Source organism: Cephus cinctus, unplaced genomic scaffold, assembly GCF_000341935.2.
Source record: "Cephus cinctus unplaced genomic scaffold, Ccin1 Ccin1_scaffold0814, whole genome shotgun sequence".
Lineage (NCBI taxonomy): Eukaryota > Metazoa > Arthropoda > Insecta > Hymenoptera > Cephidae > Cephus > Cephus cinctus.
Window position 1 is genome coordinate 131,045 of NW_014333409.1, and position 25,991 is coordinate 157,035.

The window sequence follows — 25,991 nt, forward strand, 5'->3', positions numbered from 1 at the left end:
AGATTTAAAAAAGAAGAAGAAAGGACAGTCGAAATAAGTGAGTGTCTGGTGGCAGAGTTAGCGAGTAATAAAAGAAGAAAGTATATACTGCCTCTGTAAAGTAAGAGAAAGAGAAAAGTTATCTAAGAAGGGGAACCCCCTGCAGATGGTAAAGGGTTTACGGTCCGTCAGACTCGCATACATGCCGGGCGTCGTTTCTTCCACGTGAGCGTCCAGCTGGTATCGGGCATGCAATCACACGGAGGATTAAGGAGGTGAGGCAGCCGAGGTTCAACCTGGAGGAAAAGGTGAGTTCGTGTTTGTCTTTATTTTCAAACGAGTCGAAGAGAAGGCCGCGCGCGCGCAGCATTGCTGACGGATTAGCCCGTCATCCTAGGGAATTTCTTTACCTTCTTATTTTCCGATCGCTCTTTTTCTTTTATTCTCTTCTATACTTTTCTTTAATTTTTTTCGAACGTCCCACCTCCACTTCGTACCACTGTACATACATGTACAGGATACGTGTATATGAAAAGTATATACTTTATTTTAGCAGAAATTAGTATAATTTTTATTTATGATATAATTTATTGCTTTTTTTTTTTATTATGCCAAGGAGATACGACTTCTAATCCTCATGGAGAATTTTTCTATTGTGATACTGACTCACAGCATTATTGTCAAGGTGTCTCGGATCGATACTTGGAATCGTTCGGATGGATCTAGGATGGTATACCAATAACGTCCTCTAATGGAATTATCAGCCCGACAAGATCCAGGACTCTTTTGTTGACGCGCGCACGTGGACCCGTCTTACTCCATTGTGGATCCACCGACTGTCGTCTCGCTCCTAAATCGAACCAAAGGAAACGAAACGGGATGATACAGTCAAAGGAGATATTGCATCACGGAATCAGAGCTCCCTTGGCTCTAAGACTTGATCGTAATGCTTCCATTATTCGCATCGCCTACACTCACGCTCTAATAAAACTTAAGCCTCGGGCTCTATACAAAACTTGGATGTAAAATATCTGGTGTGTATTTTTATCGCTATGGAAGGTTAAAAAAAAGTAACTGAGAAAACTTTCATAATTGACTAATATTATAAGAATTTAATAAATAATTTTATTCAGATCATTGCAAGGATCTAGAAGAGTGAAAACAGAGTTGATGAATTTCTTTGAATTTCTTTTCTAGATCTTCTACAATCTCTTTGTGATCCTCTGATCTCAGGAGGAGGATGTATTCCATCGGATTCTCTAAGTGACAAGAGCTCCAGAGTGGATCCTGTGAACTGCAGACTCTCGGACGACTCGTGCAAGTCACGAAATCCATTGTGTCCTGCCTTGAGATCTTCTTCGTGGTCTTTTATTTTGGCCCGTTACGGCAGATATAGTGGCTCTAGTGGCCGCACTGTTGATAAAACAGATAAACGCTTCAGGAACGTTCACCGACGATGGGATAGTCACCTTCTAGACACCTGGACACCCGGACAACTGCCTGCTTCTTCGGACACCCCGCGAAGAGCATCGATACGGTCATTGAAATAAAACAATTTCAATATAATAAGTCCTTCCTATAGAGGCACTGACTCGATAGATTTTTCTGACTGGTCTTGCTCCCATGAGGCCCAAGAAAACTGTCCCTCTTGGGCACTGTATACTCTGGCTCCCCACTGCAGGTACTCTGTATAAAGACATTTTATTTAAACACTCACGAGGATCATCTTAAGATACCGGAAAAGGAAATCTTATATTTACTCTAGTATGGATTTTTAGGACTGTCGCACAGCATCCTTGGACCCTCTGTGAAAACAGGAACAGGATTGGATCAGACGAAGTTATTCAGTGGAAATATTTTGTACCTGCTGAACTCGTGGGAAGAAACGAAATTTGGATAATTGGTACCCTTTTTTTTTTGAAAGGACAGACATTACCACACAAGATAATTACGTATTGTCAATGGATGTTAGAAGAGTTTATTCTCTTCACTTTGGAAGATGCTGCTTATAAGTTAATTATTTTCCTGCCAGGAATAGTGAGATATATATTTTCTGCGTTCTTTGAAATTCAAAAATCCATCTCGCTGTTGCGCCAAATGAAGTCACAACTTGGACAGCGGGTGGCCAAGGGATTGCAGGGTTCTCTTGGCGTAGGGAAAAGATCACGAGGTACCATTGTGAGGCGGTCGTGAGAGGCGTGGGAGCTTCACGGCGGTGCCTTTCATCTTATTTCACCCTCGCGCCACCCTTCGCCCGTCAACCTATTGTGACATGACACCCCCGCGGTGCCGTGCACCAGCCCTGACCGTGCATACGGGACGGCTACCGTCTTCTTCGGGATCCTCATGGAGTCAGAGAAGTTAGTAGGGTAAAAGAAGAAGAAGAAAAAAAACGAAGAAATGGATGGCAATGCTTAAAGAAAGGCCCAAAGAAAACGTGCCGACACGTAACTAAAGTGCGCAGATCTCGCGCGAACGCTTCACTATGAAGTGGGGTGTCAAAAGTGCCGACACCTGATCATTCACTGTCTACCATTCTTAAGGAAGAAAAAAAAGAATTGGTACCAAAATGACAACAATCTGTATCGATTATCCAGGTAGCCCAGGTATACTTAGTACAGTACTAAAATATGAATGGACCACTAGAAAAATATAAGTTCCTAGCAAGGGTTGCCGTATGTTTATAATACGGTAGCTGCTTACGGGAAAACTCATTTAAGAATTTTCTTCAACAGTTAAGATTGTATTATGGTTGATTAATGAGATGGGATCCTGGTAGCGCTGCTCTGAGCACAGATCCTGCTACCTGGACACTTTTAAACAATGATCATCCTCACGGCAGGGGTTACCATTTTTGTACCATCATTAATTACTAGCTACTTTCCTCTGGGGAAACATCACGTCCTAAGGCTATCACGTTAAGAGTGATCGATAATGCAAGATCAATATGATAATTATATATCCGAAGAAAGTCAACAAAACTGAAAGACGTATATGGGTAGCATATATGAAATTCGCGGAATTGTTAAAAGATTCTGGTCTTTATGATAATACTAGTGGCATCAGACTGCTGCATAGTTGCAGATCAGATTAAAACAGGACTTGAGAAATCTCACATCTACCAAAGCTGGATGAGCTACTTTGGTCCAAGACATCCATCATTTCTCCGGGGCATCCTTCATTTCGCGCATTCCCTTCCTTCTTCAGCTTCAGAAGAAGGTAGTCCAGGTCCATTTTAAATTCTTGTGTCTCGTGCAATCCAGTATCTTTTGTTTTTCTCTAGATAGCAGAAAGAAAAACAAGAAAAGTTTCCCAGCCAAGACTAAAGATGATTTTTCAAGCTAGAAACAGGCCCACAAGTCCCCATTCTTGGTACGTATACTTAAACTCTAGTCTGCCAAGTTTAAGATTACTAGGAGGAGTTTCTTTTTCTCAGCACGAATCACCCCGTAGATGAGGACTACGATAGGGACGCCCACATATACATGAGAATGCCAGCACAATGCGGCACTCGGCCTTTGGCTCCATTATACAATTCAATTTGTTAATAGCACTATCGATATATCGAGATGGATGGGTATCTCTGGAGTAGAAACAAAGGGGCGGTGCACCCTGGTAAGAAATCCTTTTAGCAGACAATGCGCCGACAGTACAGCATCCCGTGAGAGTCCATGCAAATGGCGATAGAATAGAATTCGATTGATTTAAATAGACTTGCTACTCGGAAGGGTCTGTAAAGAAATTAATTTTAAATTCTTAAAAAAAAATATATATATCCAAGCTACGTCCACAGTCACAAGGAGAAGGCGGGGGTGACGGTAGCTCCAGAAGGTGGAACCAAAACCGCAAGAAGGTATGAAGGAAACCATTCTTCATAGAACTATAATATTGTTCACACATAATAGAAGGTAACCTGATCGACTTATCAATAACCGCGTAATTATAGTACTAAAGAGTTGGTAGTGCTCAAAACAAGCCATAATAAGACGCAGGCGTCTTTCCCACAAGTAACCTTATATCCCTGTCGTGCTGACCCGTGCCGTCCGGACTCCGAAGTCTTTGAGCATTCAGTTTTGTCAGAGCAGACTCCATTGAGTCTACAGCCACGTTCTGTTTTCCTACGCTCTTTTAGCGGCGCTGGCATTGTTCGCGAATTAATTTATTACGGCCCAATTACGAGCGCGTTGACACCGCTGCGGGGAGACTTGAAATTCCCTAGGAAAAAATATATATAGTGCATACGGTATCTAGGGGAATTATCAGACAGCATTAACGGGGAATTTTAAATCTAACCTTTTTGTATCTGCCGAATGTATTGTTAGGCTCTGTAGTTGGGTCAGGTGGCCTATCGTTATCTTATTCCGAGCCTTTGGACAGTCCACATGAAAACGACTCGCGGTACCTAATAAAAAGTAAGACATCCAGTTACACAGTTCAATGGCTTGTTCGACCGAAGTTTGAGTGACAAGCTATGAGCCACGGCATGAGAAGAGGCATACCGGACCGCGCGGCACATCAAAGCCACTAATGCGCACCTCCCCCATCCTCATCTTCTACCTCATCCTCACCCAACGCCGCCACTGCCTCTTCCATAAGCTCCTCGACTCGATCGACGGCCCCCACTACGAGGACTGAACCTCGCGTGGCCCCGATGAAGTCCCAATGAGGCCCTGATGAGGCCCGTACCGATCAATTTACGCCCCTGTCTCTAGTATGCACGTGAACGTACCAGACTAGTCCTCTATTCAAAAGTACCCGCCGAACAATTTAGGTACTTGGATTCTTTTATTTTTTTGTCGATTAACATTGGTACTGCTTGAATGGGGCCTTGATATTGGGGAGATATATAAATATATTGTTTTTGGGACTGATTCTTCGCATGATTGAGAATTTTGTTGTAATTTTAAAAGTAATAAGCTTTATACAGGTACAGTTGAAATGGAGTATCGAGCGTGGCGATGGAAGACGATCAATGGAGGCATTAATTTCAAGAGAATTCTACGGCCAATAAATCTGTTTGCAATTAGCGGACGCTGCACGCGACGCGAGCGAGAATAAATGACGTCATAAGGAACGGGGCCTCGAGGGCCCCCCCGTCGAGCCTGGAACCCTCTAGGCCCCGCGAACCCGTACGCTCTCAATAAATATCCCGCGGGTCCACCGGGCCCGAGGCCCCTGATCTACAGCCCCCGAGAGAGTGTAATGGAGATATCATGTATAAGGCCCCGCAATGCCTTATGCAAATAGGATTGCCCTTTACATTGCGCGCGATCTTCTCCACGGTAATTGGCTCTTGCCGAAATTACCACTACTTTGGATTCTCCTATTTACGGATTACCCAGTGAATACTTAAGGCCCCATTAAAATATAGATGATACCTACCTAACACTCGTATTCACCCCACTGCGTGAGATATTAATTAGAACGCGTGACTGGCGATTTTCCATTGGGCCCTTCCAGACGAAAGGGGAACCGCTCCACTGCTCAATTTCTCAAAGGTGGGTACCCAAATTATTTCCCTCATCCACAGAATCATCTATACAATAAATCTACACTAAAAAAATATTCAAATTCCATACAGTAATGTTATATTGATAAAAGTCCAATAAAAACATTTTATAACAATTTTATTTCTTCAATATATATATGCATATGTATATCCAATTCATGCTCTCGTCTAATATCCAATCCATATCGTGAAATGTCTGTAAGTTACTCCACTGTAACCTATACCGAGTATCTCATGAAAAATTACCAGTAACTATATCACTATCGTCCCTCAAGTGTATATCGCTGTAAAGCTTAGTACGTTATACTCTGCCATATAAGGATTTTACAGAAATAAATGTTAAGGAAGCAGCGTGTGGTTGGTAAGCGTTGGCTGAGTAAGTAAAAGTACGAGTAAACCAGGTATTTCGTACAAAATCCCAACCACTTATATTCCTGTATCCATGTTTCATAATAGTAAGAAAATTAAGAAAAATAATAGGATAGTACAGTACTCATTTCACCAGATGGCGCTGTTAGTGCACTGTGGGGAGTTTCCAGTGACAGCTATTTCATTTCTGTGTAATTAAGGCTTGAGCTTGCATACTGGTTGGAGCACTGTCACTTATTAACTTTTTTCACCAATTATCGAAATATTGTCAAGTAATGTAACATTCTTAAGTACCAGCTTGCCTACAGGGTTATTCCAGAGAAACGCATTATCAGAAGGTAACCTGTCTATTTGATTTCTATGATAGAGACCCCTTAAGGCGGTAAGTTAGTTGCGAATCAGTATACACACTCATCGTCATGTACATTTGTATCTGACGTGTGAAACTTTGAGGTTAGGTTGTATAACTGGGTGTGCGCAGAGCCATGCCTCTTTAACGGTAATTAACGAGGTAACAACTTCTTTTTCTTTTCTTTTTATTACACAACTATTTGTATGATTTACACGTACGTATTTACATATTTTTTGGTTGTCTCTTAACAGTAAATAGCAGAATAGAATAGTAGTTGCTAACAAGGTAGAAAGTTATCGTAGGATTTTGACCGATGACCGGTTAGGATCTTTTTTTCTATTTTTGTTGTAGGAGGGGATTCACTCACAAGGCACGCTTTGCATCTTAAAGCGGTTTCCCATAGCAGTGAACGTTGTGAACAGGCACGTGAATGACGAGACGGGGCCATGTGACGAAGTTTTTCAAACAAACCGTCTAGATTTGTAGCGCCCAGGGATAACAGACGGGACGTGCTCCGCGCATGGTCTCTCGAGTATTTTGATAAGGCGTCCCGGTGCGTCGAGACGGACCAGAGAGTGGCATTGTCGCTCTGCTCGAGTGGCTAATATTGGGATTTACATAATTAGATTCCATTATTTTTTCAGCCCTTACAAATTCTGCGACACGTGCGCACGGAACACAACTGGTACATATAAAGAAGACAGCAATCCGATTGCTCACGTTCTTTACGGAAAAAAATGTAGGAATAATTTTTCACGTACGTATACATATGTACTTATGTATATACATATAATAATAAAAATTTAATATTTTTAATTTTTTCAAAACGCGGTACGTGATCGTTTATGACTTATTCAGCCATTCAGCCCCAGCATCCAATACACCCTTTGTTTCTCATTTCTGGACCTTTTTACAGGGAAACGTGATCCACGAAAAGGACCCGGACCACAGTATCCTCGTCTAGAAGATCTAAGGATAAGAGCGATTCCGTGTTCCTACCCGGAGTAACGGATCCTCGGTTAGGTCCTTCATTGGCCACCACGTGCCTAAGTGCTACCAGGAGGACGCGCGACCCTCTTCAGCATCCTCGTGCTCACGCGCCAATCCGGAAGCGGAAGATTCCTCTCAGGAACGAGCCCAAGAGCGTACTTAACCCTTGGAGTGATCGAAGCGATCTGAAATATGATCATCATGATCCCTTAACTGCTTGAAAAATGCATCCCTGTCATCCCTGACTCTGACAGCTACGACAGTCACGTGAATCTTGGTCATTTCTGGTAACTGAAGGTTCTTATTATACTTCGACGAACTGCTGTTTACTCTGTGGACTATCGTTTACACCACAGGGAAACCTCGAATGGGACCTAGTAAAATCGTAGGACCCCGCATTGACAAATATCCGGGAACAATCATTAATACGGATTACGAGCTGTATTACGTTTCACGATCAGACGACACTGTTTTCCCCCCAAGCTATTTTCGAGTAATCCCTCGCGCAAACCAACAAACAGTGACAGCTGTCGACGTCGCGACGCTTCGTCCTATCCGTTTTCGGTTACTACGCGAGGAGAAGGAGAACAATTTTTTGCCAGAATTTTTAGCGGTTCCTATAGTTGATTTTTCAAAAATTTGAAAATTTGAATGATAAGAGGATTGAGTAATGAATACAGAAATTCACTGTAATTGGAGCAACAAATTTTGAAAATTCGTTTAGAACATTTGACAGCATATTATCGTACGACACACAGCGATAGAAAGAATTATTAGGAATTTCCAAATGTAAGACGTTGAAATCCACTGAAAATTTTGGTGTCCTCTCGAGACGGCATTTTACACTGCAAATGAGATTAACCTAATCGAAAGAAATCCCTAGAATCCCATAATTCGCAATTATACTAGTTCACTGCTAACAAATCCTTAGGTCCTACAAGTACAATGAGTTCAAGTCGCTCTCGAGATTGTCGCAATTCCTTAAATCGTTCAAGGAGTCCTTGAGTTTTCAAAAAAGGATTCAACCAGAACGTAAAGAAATCACAAGCGCGAAAACCAGCCCGAGTAAATCCTTTTGGCGAGCAATCCTTTTATACCAATAGTAAATCTCTTTACTACTCGATCCTTTCTCTACTTTTCTACTTTCACTCACTCACTTCTTCTTCTCTTTCTCTTCTCCAGCACACCGGAAAATGCACCTGGCCGCAAGGACTCAAACGTGGTTCAGCTTTCACGCGAAACAAGATCGCACCAGTAAGATTGTCCTGCACTACTATCTACGATTAATCAAAAAGAGTTCCATGAGCACTCCATGAGCAGTTCCAACGCTCTCCGCATATCCTGGTGACAGATGCGTCGCCAGGGTAGAAATTCGTAAGGTCATATACTACAGTACATATGTATATACACGCATACACCGTACAAGATGAAAAACGTAACAGGAAGCCGCGCGGACTGGCTAATCTGACTGGCAAATATTTGGATTGTCGCATTCATGGCATTGATACATCGAGTGCAGCTCCCGGACGTGGCAGGGAGAGAATCGGCTGTTTACACGGCGTTCGGCTTGCAGATCCTTTTGAAAATACAGCCGGGAATTCCGGCATTAAGATGCCAGATAGCCTTGTCCAATGAGACACCCTAGATTTGGTAAGGGGGAAATGCACGGAATGGGACAGATGCCAAAATGTAGATACATTTTAAAAACCTTTTTCAGCAGTAGCTGTGTAACTGGTATATGTGGTAAATAATATACTCCACTTAACAGTATATAATATGGACTTATAAGAAATTTTATATGACGAATGACTCCTCTTCAATCTAAGGATGATACCTAGTGGATGATTCATACATCAGATTGATAAAGCTTGAATTCTTTAAATTCGATCTCCTATAACGAGTAAAGGTTGGTATATACTAACTGCTAAATGTATGCAGTAGGAACGTTCTTAATAACAAAGTTTTTGTAGTACAATAGGATCATCGCGGACCGATGAGCACCGATCTGCTTACCTTGGACTCTCGACTCCTCTCCTAGATGAGGAGGATGAGATATAGTACCAATATGAAGGAGAAGGATAGACAGAGTTGTTGAGTACCTAACCTAAAAGAGAAGAGAGAAGCTGGGTCTTGGAGCTGTCAGATTCTCATACTCCTGAGTAAGAAAGAAAGAGAGAGAGAGAGAGAAAATGAGAGAAAGATTAGCTTCTTAACCAAATAGGCTCAGCTTAGTCTTCACCGTCGGCTCGACATTCTCGATTTTCAAGGAGGTAAGGATTGTCCTTTAGGTATAATAAGATCCACTATATCTATATAGCTATTACTATAGTTAGGTTTGGTACAAGTACCAGTGAATTAATCTGTTTAGCGGCCTCGCGGCTTAACTACCCTGGACCAAGTTACCCTTGTGGTCATATTTACTTTATGATCAGCATCTTCCTCGGGATGGTCCTGGGCGAGAAATCAAGCGGAAGCCCGCTTGCATTCCTTCCGGATGATACGACGTTCCCACGTAGACATTTTTATTCTTTTAGTCATTCTTGTCCAGCGAGGTCCTCTAGGTACTACCTAATTCATGTATATACTTTATACTATATATACATTTCTGTGTTTGGTTTCTCACAGCTCTTCTACAAAATATTCTGCAGGGACAGTGCTGAAGGAATATAGGGAGAAGATAGTACCTATATATCTGCCTACCTATGTGCCTCGTAACAGACTCAAACTCCCAAGGACTTGTCAGGGACGACTTCGCGGCTCACCGCGTCGATCCTAAGCCGACGGTAATGTGACGTCCACCTGGTAAATAATCGAGGATATTCAAGCCTCCATTTTCAAGTCCTTACCAAGGTCCTTCGTAGTCCTTGTAATCTTTCCTGATTCTAGATCGTGGTCGCTGATTAAATCCACCTAATTTACAGAGAGAGAGAGAGAGAGAGAGGGTAACTGTTGATATAATTATTAATGAAAGGATTGATTAATTAATATGGGATTGACATCCTTAGGATGCTTAACGATTGTTATAATGTACTCGTAGTATTTATATTTTTAGTACCAGCGAATGATGTTCCGTGTTATGAAACCTGGTGAGGGTTTTCACCCTCAGAATATAAGGGTAAGCTATAGGACGGTGCTTTCGTGCACGATCGTAACACCAAGCGTTCTTCGTCAATGAATCATTGATGAGTGAACGATGGGGTCGTGGGATGTCGCAGCTGCGATGGCGGCTCTTCTTCTGCGGTCACAACTGCAACCCTTACGCTTGCTCGCGACCCCTTCGTATCTTCTGCCTTCAATTTCTCCTTTTCCTTACCGGCATTTTTCCCCTTTACTTCTCCCTGGAAAGACAGGAATAACAGGTGATCACGATATGGTTTACCGATATATGCTGCACTGTTTACATAATGAATAACTAGTATCGATATGGGGAAAATATTCCCTATACCAGTTGCACAATCTCACTCTTTTACTTCTGTACAAAGGCACTACCTTGGAATTGGTATGAATATAGATTTTATTAGTATATTATTTATATAAATATTGTATCGATACGAGGACATCGATTGATATTTAATTAATTTCAGGATGGACTCTACTTTCCTATGGGAAAACATATACGCTTTATTAAGTACAAAGTCACGTTGCGTTCGACCGGCAACTCACGTTTTTGTGATGAATAAGTAAACGTGGGGGTATGTCACCTGTTCGGAAATACGAAGAACAATAATTTCTTTGAATAGGATGCATAATGGAGAGGATCATGTCTATGGGGTTTGGTAGAACCATCATCCTGCTGTCTATGGTGTGAGTAAACAGAATCCTGGCAGGATACTGGCGTGTCTGGACATATGTGTCTTTACATATGTGATCGATAATAGCTATAAAATTGATTTTCAAGTGCCTGTATAACGCGAAAGGATTCCTGGTATTTTTCAAGGTATTATCTGGACCCAACTACTGTGTGGGTCCTACAGACCCAGTGGGACCGGTGAGCATTTAATAAACTGATTCAATAAATCCGTGCCTAGAGGCACTTTTAGAAGAGCATCTCTCTTGCTCTGAGCTCGTTGCGACGTTCACGATTAATTCGAATGAATTAATGTGAACCGTTGACACTGAGGCCCAGGGTTAAGTCGACCATTGGGGCCCTACGGCCTCTCGGGACAAATCTCTTCTGCTTTGTCCAGTGGACTCGACACGGCTCCAATATCCCTGGAATTTTATTAAGGTATTTTTTAAATTAATTCTTAATGCTACATATAATTGCTATACCGACTCTATGTTTGTCTGCAGATATTTTCTGACTCACCTTTATTTTTCTCAATGAACGAATCATACCACGAAATGACGATTTCGTACGAGGCCAATGCAGGAATTATGATTGGTGTGGGCTGTGGGGCCACTTGATCGCTTATTGACCACTGTTGACTCGTGTTGACACCGCAGACCTTAGTTAGGTGGATAAATATACTGAAGAGTCCCGGGTCAAGTGGATATCAGCACCGCCTCCGTCGCCCACGCCAGGTTACACGTAGGTACCAGCTACGGGAACGTGGATCTGAAATCATACAAAATTTTGTTTAATCATCAAAACTTCCTAAAAGTTTTCTTTTACTAAAAATCTCATAAGGTGATCAGGTCACCAAAAAACAGTACAGATTATGAGATTAGAGAATTTTATACAAACTATGTAATTATTCCTTAAAAGATACCTGTATGGTATACAGTGACTAAGGGCTGCTCCAGAAGTGGGTGCGTATAAAGTAAATCCCAGACTGTACACTCCATTGACAATCCAAGCATACAGAGTGGCTAGTAAAGGCACGGCTTATAAAGATAAAGAAAGAGTCAAGCAAGCAAGAGAGCATCAATCCATTTGGATGCTTAGTGAAGACGAAGCAATTATGATATTTGTCCCCATTAGGTGAATTGGGGTGGCGACTTGCGTGACCCCAACTGATCGCGGCAGTCCGCTAACTCGCGCAATGGGCCTGGGGTCAAATAAGAGCGCCTCTCTTCGTTATTCTCTTTGTATCTCTCTCTCTCTCTCTCTCTCTGTCTTTACTTTACCTCTCTTCTACAATCACTCATAATACTCACCGTCATACATCTACGTTCATCCATCACGTACCTAATCTACTTTGCAGTGTATAAATGAATCATTAGCATGGTATCAGCTTAGGATTATATATGTATATGCATATATGTGTGTCAAAATTTGTTTAAAAATTTCCCATAACTCATAAATTAGTCTACCTAAATTGTATCATTTAATTGCTTATGATACCAGAGTTAAGACCACCTCCGCATTTTGTCGTGAGAAATATAATTTTTTTTTTTTAATTTCTCCAGAAACTAGGTCGACAAGGAGATCACATTAGAAGGAAAGACTTGGCTCACAGAGTTGTCGGACTTGTCGTGGGCGCGTAACAAAGATCAAAATGCCGCTCGCTGTCCGAGAGAGTCACAAGAGTGACGTCCATGCGATACTAACGTGCGTGAATATATCTGGTGAAAAAGAGTCATTGTGAGAAGCCACTCGGCTGTCGCACGGAAAGGAAAGGAGAGCGTTTAGAATTTCATTCAGGTGAAAAAGTGAACGCAAGGATTTATGTGCCACATGTGGCATTTATGTACGTCACGAAATTCTTTTGTCACATTGACTCTCTGGTAAATACTGGCAGTGACGATTATTGTAAACTTAATGCATGACAATTGTATTATTGAACGAGGTTATGTACGCGGGTTCAAATTGGGTAATTTTAATTAATTTTATTCATTGCGAAATTTATTTTAGGACTGCCAGGCGAGACATTTTTTTTCTTTGGAGACTCTTCAGCGTCTTCTTCAAAGTGGAGAACGAAGATCTTGACCGTCCAAGAGGCTGAGAGACTAGAGAGCGTCTTCTGGATCCCGCTGAGAGAAGAGAGAGAGCAAGGGGAGGATATGAAGAGATAGCAGATAGAGAGTAGAGAGAGAGGAGAAAGAGAGGACGTCACTATCACCCTATTCGTTCACCTCTCACGAGGATTCGCGTCTGATTCGTTGCTTTCCAATGGCGTGGGCGGTTCCCCCAGGTATCCATATCCGGTTTGGGCAGGGCTCTACTTCACCCTCATCCTCATCTTCCTACAGTGTATATTCGTATATACTGGTGTATAAATACTGATAGAGTTTCAAGCAACGTAAATATATTTATTGTGGTATTGTGGTATAGTTTCACTTCGATTACTCGATTTTTTTATTGTGAATTCAAATCAATAGCTTAAATTATTTATTTATTTGAGCGAATTGTTATCATGCAATATGCAATGTTATTGTACTAGTATAGACAACGTTTATACGTATTTCTATGGTTATATGCTCTACAACAGTACTTCTAATATTATATTGTCAATGCGGTTTAAGGCAAGGCCCGTTTCTCATCTGAGGCCTATTGATTTATAGTGTTTACATCAGTAATCCTCTTAATGAGGAATCATCCCTGTCGAAAAGTGTCTCTCTGTATTGTATAGAGAGAACCAAGAAGTACCTTTTGAGTCTAACGAAATGGGTCTTTCTATTATAAATGGGCAGAAAGGGCGTTTCCGTACGTTGCGGTTGCATAGATTAGCGCCTGCGCGTACAACACTCATTAGCGGATTTATTACCCACTTTCTAGTTAAGCTTCACCAAGTATGACCACGCCTATTAAAATAATTTCTATGGTATAATCGAATATTGTTTTAAATGACGAAAATAATTGTTAAATCTTTTTTAAATCTTGCGACTGTACTACTAGTCTCTATAAGTTTGCTTTGCAAATCCAACAGAGGCTGTTACTGATATTATCCACTTTTCGTGCTCGAAATTCAAAAATTCGTATACCAAACTGTGTAGAATTGACAATTTTGCTTGTAACGTACAATAAATCTTGTTGCGGTTTGTCGCGTCACGCTCGTTTACCATGAGAGAAATAACGATGAAAACTTTGTGCTTCCTGTCGGTAAGGATCGTTAATCCGTCTAATGGCGGCAGGTAGAGACCGGTATATTCTTTACTGTACTTATAAGGCACTAGTAACGAGAAGCATGTACCCAGATCGACCATGTTGTAAATAACATTGCGGTTTGCAATTGTCGCTACTCCTTACTCTTATGAAATGGTTAATTCTAAGCCACCGTGCGAATGGTCAGTCTTACTTCTCCTCCTCCATCTTGTAAGAAGGTTTTCTTCTTCCTCTAGTTATTCATTCATAGTTTTCAACCTCCTCGCCATTTTGACTAATCCTCTCGTCCTTCAGTTTTGTTCAAATGTTTGGAAAACAGCAGTGGATTAGTTCACGTACCGTTTACTGAATTGATATAGCCACTTGGGAAATTTTGTAATTTTTCCAAATTCATTATACCTATGGGTTAGACATGAATTTTGGAAAATTTGTACTCTCTTATTATTTAATATCCACAGGATATAGACTAAAATGGAATTCTATACAGAAATTTCAAAAGCGATTTTTCAAGTACATTCTTCTTTTTTTTTCTTGGAGTGTTTTTAGTCTTTTTCATTTAAGGGTCTTATTGCTATGGACTTTTTCTAAGGGGGCTTGTATTTTAACGTTTACCCCATATTGTATTGTCGCATCAACCCTCTATGGGGAATATGTGATATTCATGGCAGTCAGGATGCCATCTATGTTCAATATGAATTGACAAACAGATGAGTGAGTTTGCGTTTTTTTTTTCAAGGGTGAAGAGACACGAGCTGATCGAAATGACAAGTTCAGAGGGTTCTATGGTACCCCCATAGATTCCAGCATCTGCTCCATTTATTCCATATTATTAAACTTGGCCATTATTATTTAATCCAAGCGTCTTAATATCTCTGGTACGTATAAAAGTACCATTTTGAGTAGGTACCCTGTATATACCTGATCCACCCTTAGATATTCTTGAACCGTCAAATAGCTGTCAATCACAATTTTTTAACCCCGTTACAGATCGTCGCATCAACCCTAAAGAATTTCAAAATGTATTCTCTATACCTATATATCCGTCGAAAATAAAACTATCCCCTTTTTTACTTCAAAAATTCCTAAAACACCTCTACCAGAATATAGTCAATAATTTTTTCTGAATTTTTTTTTCAGGGTTGACCAGCCAGCTCTTTGGTAAAATATAATTGGTAATTGGTAGCAATTGCTAAGGATAATCCTGTTACACATGTATCTTGAGCAGCCAAGAGGGTGTACGTCCCAGGGATAAAAGAAGTGGCTCCCAGCCGAATGACCAGAGAAGTGATTTAGCTTCTGAAATTCTCTGCGCAGAAGCCTGAAGTTCCCTCAGAACTTCACTTCAGGAATGTTCCAGGCTCAACCAGCTGCAAGGTGTAAATGCGTTAATAATTGCTCTTTGATTAGATTTAATCTCGTGAATCATTTCGAGTGCGGGTTACACTTGAATTTTCACGCATAGGGATTTATGGGAACTCAACGTGAGATAGTTTCCACTTCGTGAGATACCATATAGGTGCACCAGGTACGCGTCGAGGAAGATGTGAAAAATATATAAGGGAGTACAAGGATAGAAGTATTAGGATCTCACGGGGGTTGTAATTTTTTGCGACACCCACACAAACCCAGGGACTGATCCACGTAGGATAATTTTTTTTTTTCATTTCAAGTGCGGTAGCGGTTTTTTTATTTTGTATTTTTTTGGCTTTCTTTTTGACAAAAATAAGGCTCTTTCTCAAAGGTGTTACACGTACAGCCAACCGCAATGTCCTTACTGGTTTTCTATTCTCTGGGATCTTTGATCCTGCTATACTTTTGGGACTTATATTGGGTCCGTTGGTCGCTTCTCGAAGGTTCGGGATAACATTTTGGATTTTTTTTTGGACCTTTCACCGATTTCCTACGTTACAATGTATGGCAATTGTTAAGTGATGAAATGGGGTAAAAAAGGTGTAAGTCCTTTGTCAAGACGTTTACGTGGCTCGCGAACGGACAACCCTTTCAGCCAATCCGATTCGTCCGAAGAATCTCTGTCGAAATCTTATTATCCTAGTTTTTACGGAGGTTTCACAAAAATAGAAAAGCAACAAACAGGCCCTATTGTAATCCCGGATCCAGGAGATGAACGTCAGTGGTTCTTAAACAATCTAACCTAAAAATGTTACATTCTATATTTACTCTACTGTCATATTCAAAGCTATGCGGTGTTCTATACGTTAAAAAGAAATCTGAAATAAGGCCCAATATAATCGAAAATAGTAGACACCGTGTATAACAACAATTAAGAAAATCTCTAAATATTTCCAGTTGAGAACCCAAAACTTACTACGCTCCTGACTGCATAAACAGCGTTATAGTTTGACACTCCGCAGCTTCCCACGCAAGTCCCAACGCCCAGTGGGTCCGCCGAAAAATATTTTCTCTGGGCCCAAAGGACAATCGCATAGATTTCTCACTAGACAAACGTACAAAGCCAAAATTTCTGACAAACGAATCCCTTTTCCAAGAGCGAAGGACGCTAATCGTACAAGCGTTCGAGTCGACAGATTTCAAGTACAGAGTAAACAGAGTCCCAATTCAGGGCGATAAAATAAAAAAAAAAGATTCAGGATGATCAAGAGACAGCGGTCCTAGTGAAAAAAAAAAATTCCGAACAATTGCCGAACGCAAATATCTCAGTGTGTTCCTAAATAAAAAGAAAACATGGCCGTCTCTTTCGAGGGTATAATTGACTTGTTTATTTCACGGTATTGTCACGAGCAGTGACCGTGTTACCACAAATGTTTCGGGCCCCAAAAATCATAACGCGGCAGCTGGGGGCCCCCCTTTTATTTCTCCCTCATGCACGTCGAGTTCCTCCTGTGCGAAAACGAACCAGTCCAGTACGACAGCGATATTATAACACCGTACGCCTATTTGTTACACGATAAATATGTAACTGGAACACAATGTCATCCCTCGGTACCGAAGGACCCATGGGGCCCAAGAGGGTGATGCACTCGATCCAAAAAGGGGGATGTTGGAAACATTAAATCACAGGAGGAAGCGTATATAACTACTGTCCTTGGTAAGTCGTATATTCATATGCACTAGTATCCATATATGTATCTATATGTATGTATATATACACTTCTTACATATCCATATGGATACACTAAGCAGATGGCAGCTCTAAAAGTCAAAAGTTCCCAAATAAGGGTTTACCTACAATAACACTGTACACCCATTCATGAAAATTAGCCAGTACATTTTTAATACAAGGGACAGTATGATACTGGTTGTTTAAAATAACAATTTTTAAGGGTCCCCTTTTTTCAGGATTCTAAAAAATTTTTCTCGATTTATGTAGCGGCGACCATTTTTATTTTGCGATCGAAATACGTTATATGAAATCTACTTGTTCTAGTTTATAATTCGCCGTATCTACTGCCTTTCAATGTATTATACAAGGAAGCCGGACTGGGGTCGAGAGTCACGAGTCTGATCGATATTAGAATCTAGAGTCTTTCTATCTTTTACGTTGGTATACGATTCTTTTTACATTAATAAAAAGCACGACCATACTAGACCGGGACACTTAGTTACCGCCATAATTGGATAATTTCAACGAAATAATGTGGCTCCTTTATACCTCATGGCAATCTTTAGGACCGTGTTTAATAAATGATAAGGCCCATTATGGCGGTACAAGAAATCGATGAAGAACTAGTCAGAAGCCGTACAGAGAATCTACGATTTTATTATGAGAGAATAAAAGAGCTCTTTGACCATATGCTTATGGACAGAGAGTGGATTTTTGGAAAACTGAAATTTTTAGAAATTTAGTATTTTTAAAATAATAATATATATTAATTTGGTTGCTACTGAAATACAATCCTAGATAATCGATATCTATGATATCGATCTGTCTTGTAGTATGAAATATAAATTGCAGAAAACGTACTCTTATACGTATAGTATATATGCATATCGGGTGAGGCAGACAAAAGTATTCATAAATGTCAAGGACGTTACTTAGGATGGTTACTTTGAATCGGGTCACACTTATCGTTGGGGTTATTTGACAAAAATTTTGTAACAGTATTGCAAATCTAAGTATGAAGCAAATTTTATTATTTCTATACTAGTCACTTTTCACGCACTCACAAGTGTCTTGAATTCTCACATATTTCAATGTAAACACGGTATGCTTATAAGTGTGTAAAAAGTGACTACCATAGAAAGGATAAGGAATAGTACACTTATGCATCTATACACTTGAATTTACAGTGAGACCAAGAGCGTTAAATATTCAGGGGTAGTGTCAGCTTGTGTCTGTACAATATACAATAGTAACTGGTAACATTGGAAATTATAAGAACACTATAAGAGGGACTACTTGAAATACAGTTTTATGGACGTAAGAAAACTGTATCGATCTACAATTAATAAATATCCATAATTGCACAGTAGTTAAACAAAATTACAAAAATAATATTTAAGTCAGTACAAGGTTAAAATCAAATTTTTGAAAATTAACCAACTCTCTAAACACTTTGACTCGGCACTGTTAATTCCTGTAAAATAAGTTAAGGGGATGAAACGGTACCATAGCTGGATATATCCTATTAGTAAGGCGCGAAGGCCCAATCCTATTTTCCGAAATATTTACGACAAGGCCCAAGTTGTAAAACCAATATGAATCCAGTAATACCGAGCTTACACCTTTATAACAGTACTCCTGTTTACGATAACTGTATTACTATAGTTTTCTTTAAGGATTCCACATGAAAATCTTCAAAATCATTATATGCTCTAAGCTAATCAGTATTTTGTAGTAACCTTGTGTATATATACATATGGATACAGAGGTCCACTTGGTATACCATATGTAGTCACCATACATAAAATCGAAATTTTCTTAGAATATATGGTTCACATGTAATAACCAAGTATGATATTTGCAGGCGCGTGTTCTACGACATGAGTTGAGCAGAATATATATAGAGTGGCAACTATCATTACAGGTTTGTCCATAACTACGTATCGTGTCTCAGTAGGGCGGTGATCGGTATACTCCTATGTGGGAGCGTGTCCACCTGCCCTGACCTGCACACCCAGCAAGTCCTTAAATACATACCAAATGAACGAGCATTTATGTTTACGCGCCTATCAATATTATATATGAATTATTAGAGGATAAAAGTCTAGAGGAACACGCAATATATACATATATATATATATATATATATATCCACTGGTTAAATCCATTACAGCGGGATGGCAAGGGAGTTTGAGTGGTCGACTTAGGTTATGTGATATCGGCGAGAGTCGTCAACGGTTTATCGATATCAAGGATCGATTATTGCGAACAATAGTGAATACGTGGTAGAGATTAAACTATCCATTTCAATATATGATCGATGTATCCATTTCGAATCGATCGATAAGATCATCTTTCCTCTCTGGAGATGGAGTCACTTTCATATCATCTTTTTTACTTACCACCAGATAGATCGATCTAGTTCGGAAGTTCCCCACTAGGTTTTGTCCGCATTGCTTTATTTTTCATGCGAGTTACCGTTCGCTTATGTTTTTCGTGTTTCGTGGACCGAGAAACTTAAAGACCACGTAACGTCTTTATCGTGCAGACTTCGACTGAATCGTGCCGCAGGCTTCTCTGCTGGAGCCTCGAGCGGCACCTTTGTATCATTTAATATTTAAAAACAAGCCATAAATATGTCGCCTCGCGTGCTGCTCCGAGTAAAACGTAGCCGCCGGATTACCGCGGCTTCTCAAAAGCAAGACGAATGCTATGTTGAAATCTTAAGGTGTTAATGATATTGGGCTGCCCTGCTGCTTAAGGATATACCTTGGTTATAAGGTTGGTACTACTTAATATACATCGTATGCCCGATATACAGGATCTTGAACAATGTCGTTTACTCCTGATGACGTTTACAAGCTATACCGATCTAATTTACACTACAATTAGATAGGCTTCGATCTGATACCATTGATACAATAGCAATAGTCATTTTCAAAGAAAGATACAGTGTTGATCTGCTATCGTTTATTGATAGACCGATCGCCATGTACCAAGATCATACGGTTGGTAGCTCGAGGTGACCCAAGCGTAACGTGAACTTGTGTTTCTCAAAAAAAAAAGGTTAACTCAGAGCCATTACTCCATCTCGTAAACTCGATCTGTTCGACTTGGAACCTGTTCGACCAAGTAAAATGGTAGTAACACATGGATTACCAATCTCTGGCCACGCCTCAGGAATCACAAGTAAATGAGAGCCTCGTTTAAATTATATCGTACTGCTCACCAGCCCTGATCATCCAGTTGGACTAGTCCGATTTAGCTACCGGATCGAAATTCATTCTTTGTGAACCACTTACCTAAGTGTACTGTACTCCTAGAGCCACTTTCTACACGCTCCGATGCTTAGTGGAATGATTCAAGTAGGTAATTATTATCTGACAGGACTGTACCTACTTGTACGTTTTCCTGGATTTTTATAAGTTTTAGAAATTAAAAAAAAAGATTTGTCTTTTACCTTGTGTTGTACCGTGACTGAATTACATATAGACATCAAATTGACAGTTTTGCATAGCTTGGGGGTTACGGCAGACGAAAGGGCTTCCCTCCATGCACCCCATTGCGCATGGTGGAATTATTTAGTGCACAAGGCATACATAGACTGTACCCACCGTGAAACCGCCTCGCCTAAACAGTGCGTTAACCGATGATTTACGACATGCTTCCCGGTCCTGGTTTAGCGACGCCACCCATTTCTAACCCTTTCTTCGCTCTAGATCTAGTTATGTCGCCATTGTCATCACCCCTGACGAAATCGCGCATGCTGCTCATTAAAATCCAGAAATCCAAAGGGCTCGAGTCCCTAACAAAAATCCCATGATAATTTGTCCCTTGACAGAATAATAAAAAAAAAAAAATAGATTATTTACCTCGCTAAAATCTTCATCCATTTCGGACTAACGATCAACGCTCTTTCGAAGGTATCAACAAAGCCTGCGGATGTAAAATTATGATTTTTATCGTTGTAACGCAATCTGAAAAATGGCAAGAGCAATGTTACAAGGGATAGAATCCTTTCACGCGAAATGGGGCCTACTCAAGGATGGGCCTTACCAACAGGGTCAATACATCATGTTGACTTATGAGAGGCATTATCGTACCATAGGAGATCACGAGCGTGCAAAGGAGCAAAAGAGCGTGCAGGGCGACATATATATTAATATATTACGTAGCAAGGCGGCATCAAGACGTTACCCAATGACAATATATTATTACCGTGTGCAACCCTTTCCTTTCTTTTTTCCCCCCTTCGCATCCTTTTCTTTCTCCTCCCATCCTCTCTACCCGTCCCCTTCCCAACACTTCTCGTCCAACCGGGCCCTCCTCTTGTTATACGCTAAGGCTTAACCGGCCCATCGCGAGCTTTAATTCGATCGGCAAACCGGATGGCACCGCGTGGGTATCAAGTGCCCCGACACGCTATTATAACGCGCGATATTATAATACGAGAAAATCCGCTAAACCTACCGGCTACCGTATAGATAAGTAAAAAAAATTGTTGTTAACCTCACTGATTCTCCTGATATATGAAATGGGTCCCGGATGAACGATACCAATAAAGTAGCTTGGGATTGAAGATTAAATATATTTTTTTTTCACAACGGCTGGATGAATGGCGGACATATTTAAAATGGTAGAAAGTTATGGGAAGTATATATATATATAGAACAGACGGTATTATGCGTTCAAGTAGCAGAAACGAGAGAATAATAGAGGAGATAGGGATCTGGATATCGTAAAGAGAAAAAGAGAGACTATGAAAAAAAAAAAAAAAAAAAATGAGAAAAAGAGTAGAGGCTTGAAAGGAGCAGCATTGAAAACTACGACGACGGACTGACAGCGCGGTGGCTTGTGTTACTATTATGTTGCCATTATGCTACCCGGTATTATACCTGCAATTTCAACCCTTATCATAAGAGCCGATCGCAGGAACGGTAAATTTCGTGTCCCGCGGGATACGACGTATAATAGGACAAGGCATTAGCATCCCTAAAGAAATTTAACTAACGCTGATTTTTCTTGTGGTAACAAAAACCTAACCTATATACACCTTCGCCTTTTTTATTTATTTATTAAACGAACAGTCCGATGAAAATTTGTATTAATCTTATACAGTGATATCTTTTTCTCCTCTCTTTCTCTCTCTCTCTCTCTGTTCCATTGGACTCTATTGTTAAGATTTCTATGATACCTTGGTCGTTTATTCGTATTGTACGAAAAATCCTCGAGTATCTTCGGGTTCCACGCAATCCTATACCATAAACGTAACAATCCAAAATACTATCTTGACCATGGTAATCCGAGTATAAAACGTCATAGTTGGATTTACCTAATGCCAATGTTCTCACGGTATTGTCATCAAATAGTAAGAAAGCATTGTTGCTCATTTTCGAGTATTGTTACCAGATCCTTCATCCAACTAGAGTATTACGATTACGATCAATGTCCAAAGAGCAGACGAGGGGAAAAGGAGGTCTGGGATGACCAGAGTCCATCCAGGGTAAAAATCCTTGCATAATATACCTAAAAGTTCTGCGTCAATGCTATAGTAGATCCGTAGTAAAATTGGACTCCATAACCTCAAATGCTAAATCCCAAAAGAAACGTAAGATGGGACAAGCGTTTGAAAGAAAAATCGTGCAATCTTCCAGAAGTTGAGAAAAATCTTTTAAAAATAATTTATCCAATAACCTGGGAATTGACTGTTCCATTGAAAACATTCCTCACTATTTTTACGACTAGAGATCTCATAGCTGCAACCGTACGTTATGTCCTGTACGTTTTATTCGGCCGGAAGCTGTTTGCCAGAGCGTTTGAAAAATCGCGCTTCTCGGCCACAGGTTTACAAACATAACAGATGCTGGCACCGATGCCTCGGGGGGTCCGGCCAATATCCTCATAACACAATAACGTGCGAGTGCTCGCATTATGCTATAGACGGCTCCCCATTATCGCGATTACGTTTCAATACGCAGCCCCTTGGAGATAACTGGAAGATAGAGCACAGCGGACGTTTTGGATTTCATCCATAAAGTTGGCAGCCCTGTTGAACGTACGTGCTGCAGATTATTACAGCGAAGGAAGAGATACACTTACGAAACGCATCGCACGTGGCTTTAACGTACGAAAGTTCAAAGTTGAATTTTTTTAAAAAGAAAAATGGCGCCGGTGAAAGGGAATACGTGTTATTGGTAGAGTGACGGGTGACGTCAGGTGCCGGAAGGTGGGGGGCTGGTGGGTAATGTTTTATTAGGGACAACAGAGCATCGATCCTGCTTTGGGAAAGTCGAAAACAAATCGTTAAGACTTCTTGCTTGCGTCGCTGTCTCGTAAAGTATTCGGCAGGGTTTTCAACCATGGCGGAAGTTAGAATTTATTGGGACAAAGTGCACGCGACGTAGACAGTGTTGGTACGTACGTGTATCAGGACACGAAAGATCGTACGTAACGCGGTGTGAAGAATTCACAAGATGGCGTTGATATTCTAAGGGATAAAAAGAGAAAGACTACTTTGTGCGTTTCTTGACACTTTACGAGCGCCATTATAAAATCGTGCCGTATTATTCGCCGCGTTGCTCACATTGTCGTAGTCTCTTTGTTGTACGTTACTTTACGAGACAGGTACGATTTGCTTTGGCGATGCTCACCGGCCCTTCGATTACTTCCGGATGCCTGCTTACGTTTGCCCCAGCATTTGTTTCACGTACGTTCATCTTACCCGTCGTTTTGGGTACGCGGATAAAAGGTGGGGGGCCCCCCTCGGTCTCGAGACAGCCCTGCTTATATTTCGCTTGGATCTCTTTATGCTTTATTTATACAATTTATTTGATCGTTGCAACCCCTTGCGCCAAGGGATGCATATTCCCAGGATGCCGTACCGTATGATATGACAGTGGATGAAATAATAATAACAATTACCGTTAACAAAGCAGTCAAAGCGAATATACATGAATTTTTATAATTTGTACAAAATATTATTACGAAAAATTTTTCAATTTATTTCGTCGTACAGGTGATACCAGTTTTTTTTTATATCTAAAATATTGCCTAAGCCTAGAACCGGTGGAAGTCTTAGTCAGCGAATTTAAAGCCTCCATTAATTTAATAAGTTCTTCCTCCCGTAGAGTTCTTCCCCGTCGGCCATTTTTGTTCCCGTGTAATACCAGTTGTGTACGCAACGCAGAATGACTTTCCCTTGTTTGTTTTAGGGCGCACTCACAAGCCAGTCTTGCCTCTCGGAAGTGAGCGACAGAGTGATGGACAGCATAGAATTATCTCGCCCCCGGTTTCACTAATTGCACAGCAATCCGGTGTGACTCCATTTTGTCAGAAATCCAATTGAGGAAACTCGGCCATGTTACTGTTACAGTAGTATCCACGGTACGTCTAACTAAACACAACCCGTCCATTATTCTATCACGTGACGCGCGTATCCGTTGAAATTTTCATGCGTGTCCATACTCTTACTAAATTTTAATCATCACCGCGAACGAAGTATACTTTCTAAACGGGCATTGTTCGTAAGATCGATCGATAGTGCCTTATTCGTCCGCTAGAGGGTTTTATAGAAAATTGCAGATATTCACGATTTGCCATACCTACTGTGAGTGCGAGAGAGACAGACCGATCGTCAGTCGCGAGTGTCAGAGAGAGACGGACATAGAAATATTGAAAATTCCATTAAAGTCTCCTCTCGACAAGCTATACTGCGTTCTCGTATACTCCGACCTGTCCACTAATTACGTATATCAATCTTATATAACTTTATTGATTATTTTCGAGATTCGTAGATCTGGACCGATCCCTGCCGCATCTCGAAGCGAGTCGCGTCTGTCTACGAGTCGTCATTAATTTCTGCGTTGGCCACGCTCGCGGGTGGCCGGGGCTTCGATTCTCCGGCTTTTTGTAGCCACGGCTGATATTAATGTTTCCTTGACGCGGGAAAGCGTTGACGGGCTTCTATGAACGAGGTTACAGGTTAACGCGTCCACATGCTCGAGCCTCGCTAGCCACAGGGTGCTAATGACGATCGATTACCGTGGACACCTTCGCCACCTTCGCGCCCGAACCTTTGTGCTCTTCTGCCTATTACCTTCGTCCACACCACGGGGCCTCATATTTCACACGGTCCCAACCACTTTGGGGCCTTCTATCAACTTGGTGACTATAAAGTCTGTGGACCAGGCATTATGCCGGTGCAAGTTCGTGCCACGATTTGTCTGATTTTTGATTTTCAAAATTTTTTTTTTTATACTGAATTTAAATTTCCGTCACTTTGTGCATGACAGAAAAATTTTTGGTGATTTACAAAAAAATTTTTTAATTTTTATAGATATACCTACGAGACTGCATTTAAGAGGATTACTCGCGACCGGCTGTGTTCACGACGAAGACAAAATGGCTGTCCATTACAAGAGGCCGAAACTTAAGGAGATTAAAAGTTAACCCTGCACCGTTCGTAGTTCGACTCAAAGTAGATTAACGCTTCGTTCGGTATAACATTACCCGGGACACGCTGATCCTGTTACATTCTGCCCGGAATTAAAAATATTGTCGTCCCCGAGGATAATACCTTGGGTAATATCCTCGGGCCTGTCAAACAGAAATGAATTTTTCGGAATCCTTAGACAGACGTTTTTCTAACGGTAGTCAAGACCCGACGGGAGACTCAAGTAGTCCTGAGAATCATTGGAAATCCGTGCTAAGATCAATGGAAATT

General features: G+C 40.9%; 1 protein-coding gene and 5 long non-coding RNA genes across 9 annotated transcripts; 5 read left to right on the forward strand and 1 right to left on the reverse strand.

The window, feature by feature from the left end:
- Positions 1-676: 676 nt before the first annotated feature.
- LOC112494805 lies at positions 677-3,784 on the forward strand. The gene is made up of 5 exons (XR_003060649.1): positions 677-1,013; positions 1,177-1,660; positions 1,758-3,198; positions 3,263-3,351; positions 3,416-3,784. It is a non-coding gene; the product is annotated as an uncharacterized LOC112494805 (long non-coding RNA).
- Positions 3,785-6,060: 2,276 nt separating this feature from the next.
- LOC107270776 lies at positions 6,061-10,138 on the forward strand. 3 transcript variants are annotated; one of them, XR_001538425.2, is made up of 11 exons: positions 6,061-6,195; positions 6,561-6,762; positions 6,854-6,966; positions 7,126-7,486; positions 8,382-8,573; positions 8,642-8,849; positions 8,917-9,105; positions 9,170-9,469; positions 9,568-9,760; positions 9,848-10,001; positions 10,086-10,138. It is a non-coding gene; the product is annotated as an uncharacterized LOC107270776 (long non-coding RNA). The 3 variants fall into 3 exon arrangements; XR_003060647.1 differs by having other exon boundaries at positions 9,825-10,001; positions 10,086-10,136; XR_001538426.2 differs by lacking the exon at positions 9,568-9,760 and having other exon boundaries at positions 9,825-10,001; positions 10,086-10,136.
- On the reverse strand, positions 9,638-10,388 carry LOC112494804. Its single transcript, XR_003060648.1, has 3 exons — positions 10,255-10,388; positions 9,900-10,109; positions 9,638-9,767 (listed from the first exon to the last, which is right to left on the reverse strand). It is a non-coding gene; the product is annotated as an uncharacterized LOC112494804 (long non-coding RNA).
- On the forward strand, positions 10,265-13,399 carry LOC107270777. 2 transcript variants are annotated; one of them, XR_001538428.2, is made up of 6 exons: positions 10,265-10,698; positions 10,784-11,003; positions 11,098-11,427; positions 11,493-11,730; positions 12,552-12,869; positions 12,997-13,399. It is a non-coding gene; the product is annotated as an uncharacterized LOC107270777 (long non-coding RNA). The 2 variants fall into 2 exon arrangements; XR_001538427.2 differs by having other exon boundaries at positions 10,266-10,698; positions 11,137-11,427.
- A 1,426-nt stretch (positions 13,400-14,825) lies between these two features.
- LOC112494801 lies at positions 14,826-16,834 on the forward strand. The gene is made up of 3 exons (XR_003060645.1): positions 14,826-15,062; positions 15,325-15,561; positions 16,495-16,834. It is a non-coding gene; the product is annotated as an uncharacterized LOC112494801 (long non-coding RNA).
- A 3,585-nt stretch (positions 16,835-20,419) lies between these two features.
- Positions 20,420-25,833, forward strand: LOC112494802. The gene is made up of 3 exons (XM_025088061.1): positions 20,420-20,458; positions 25,282-25,432; positions 25,605-25,833. Exons 1-3 carry the CDS (start codon positions 20,420-20,422, stop codon positions 25,715-25,717), a joined length of 303 nt encoding a protein of 100 aa, XP_024943829.1. The 3' UTR covers positions 25,718-25,833.
- The last annotated feature ends 158 nt before the right edge of the window (positions 25,834-25,991 follow it).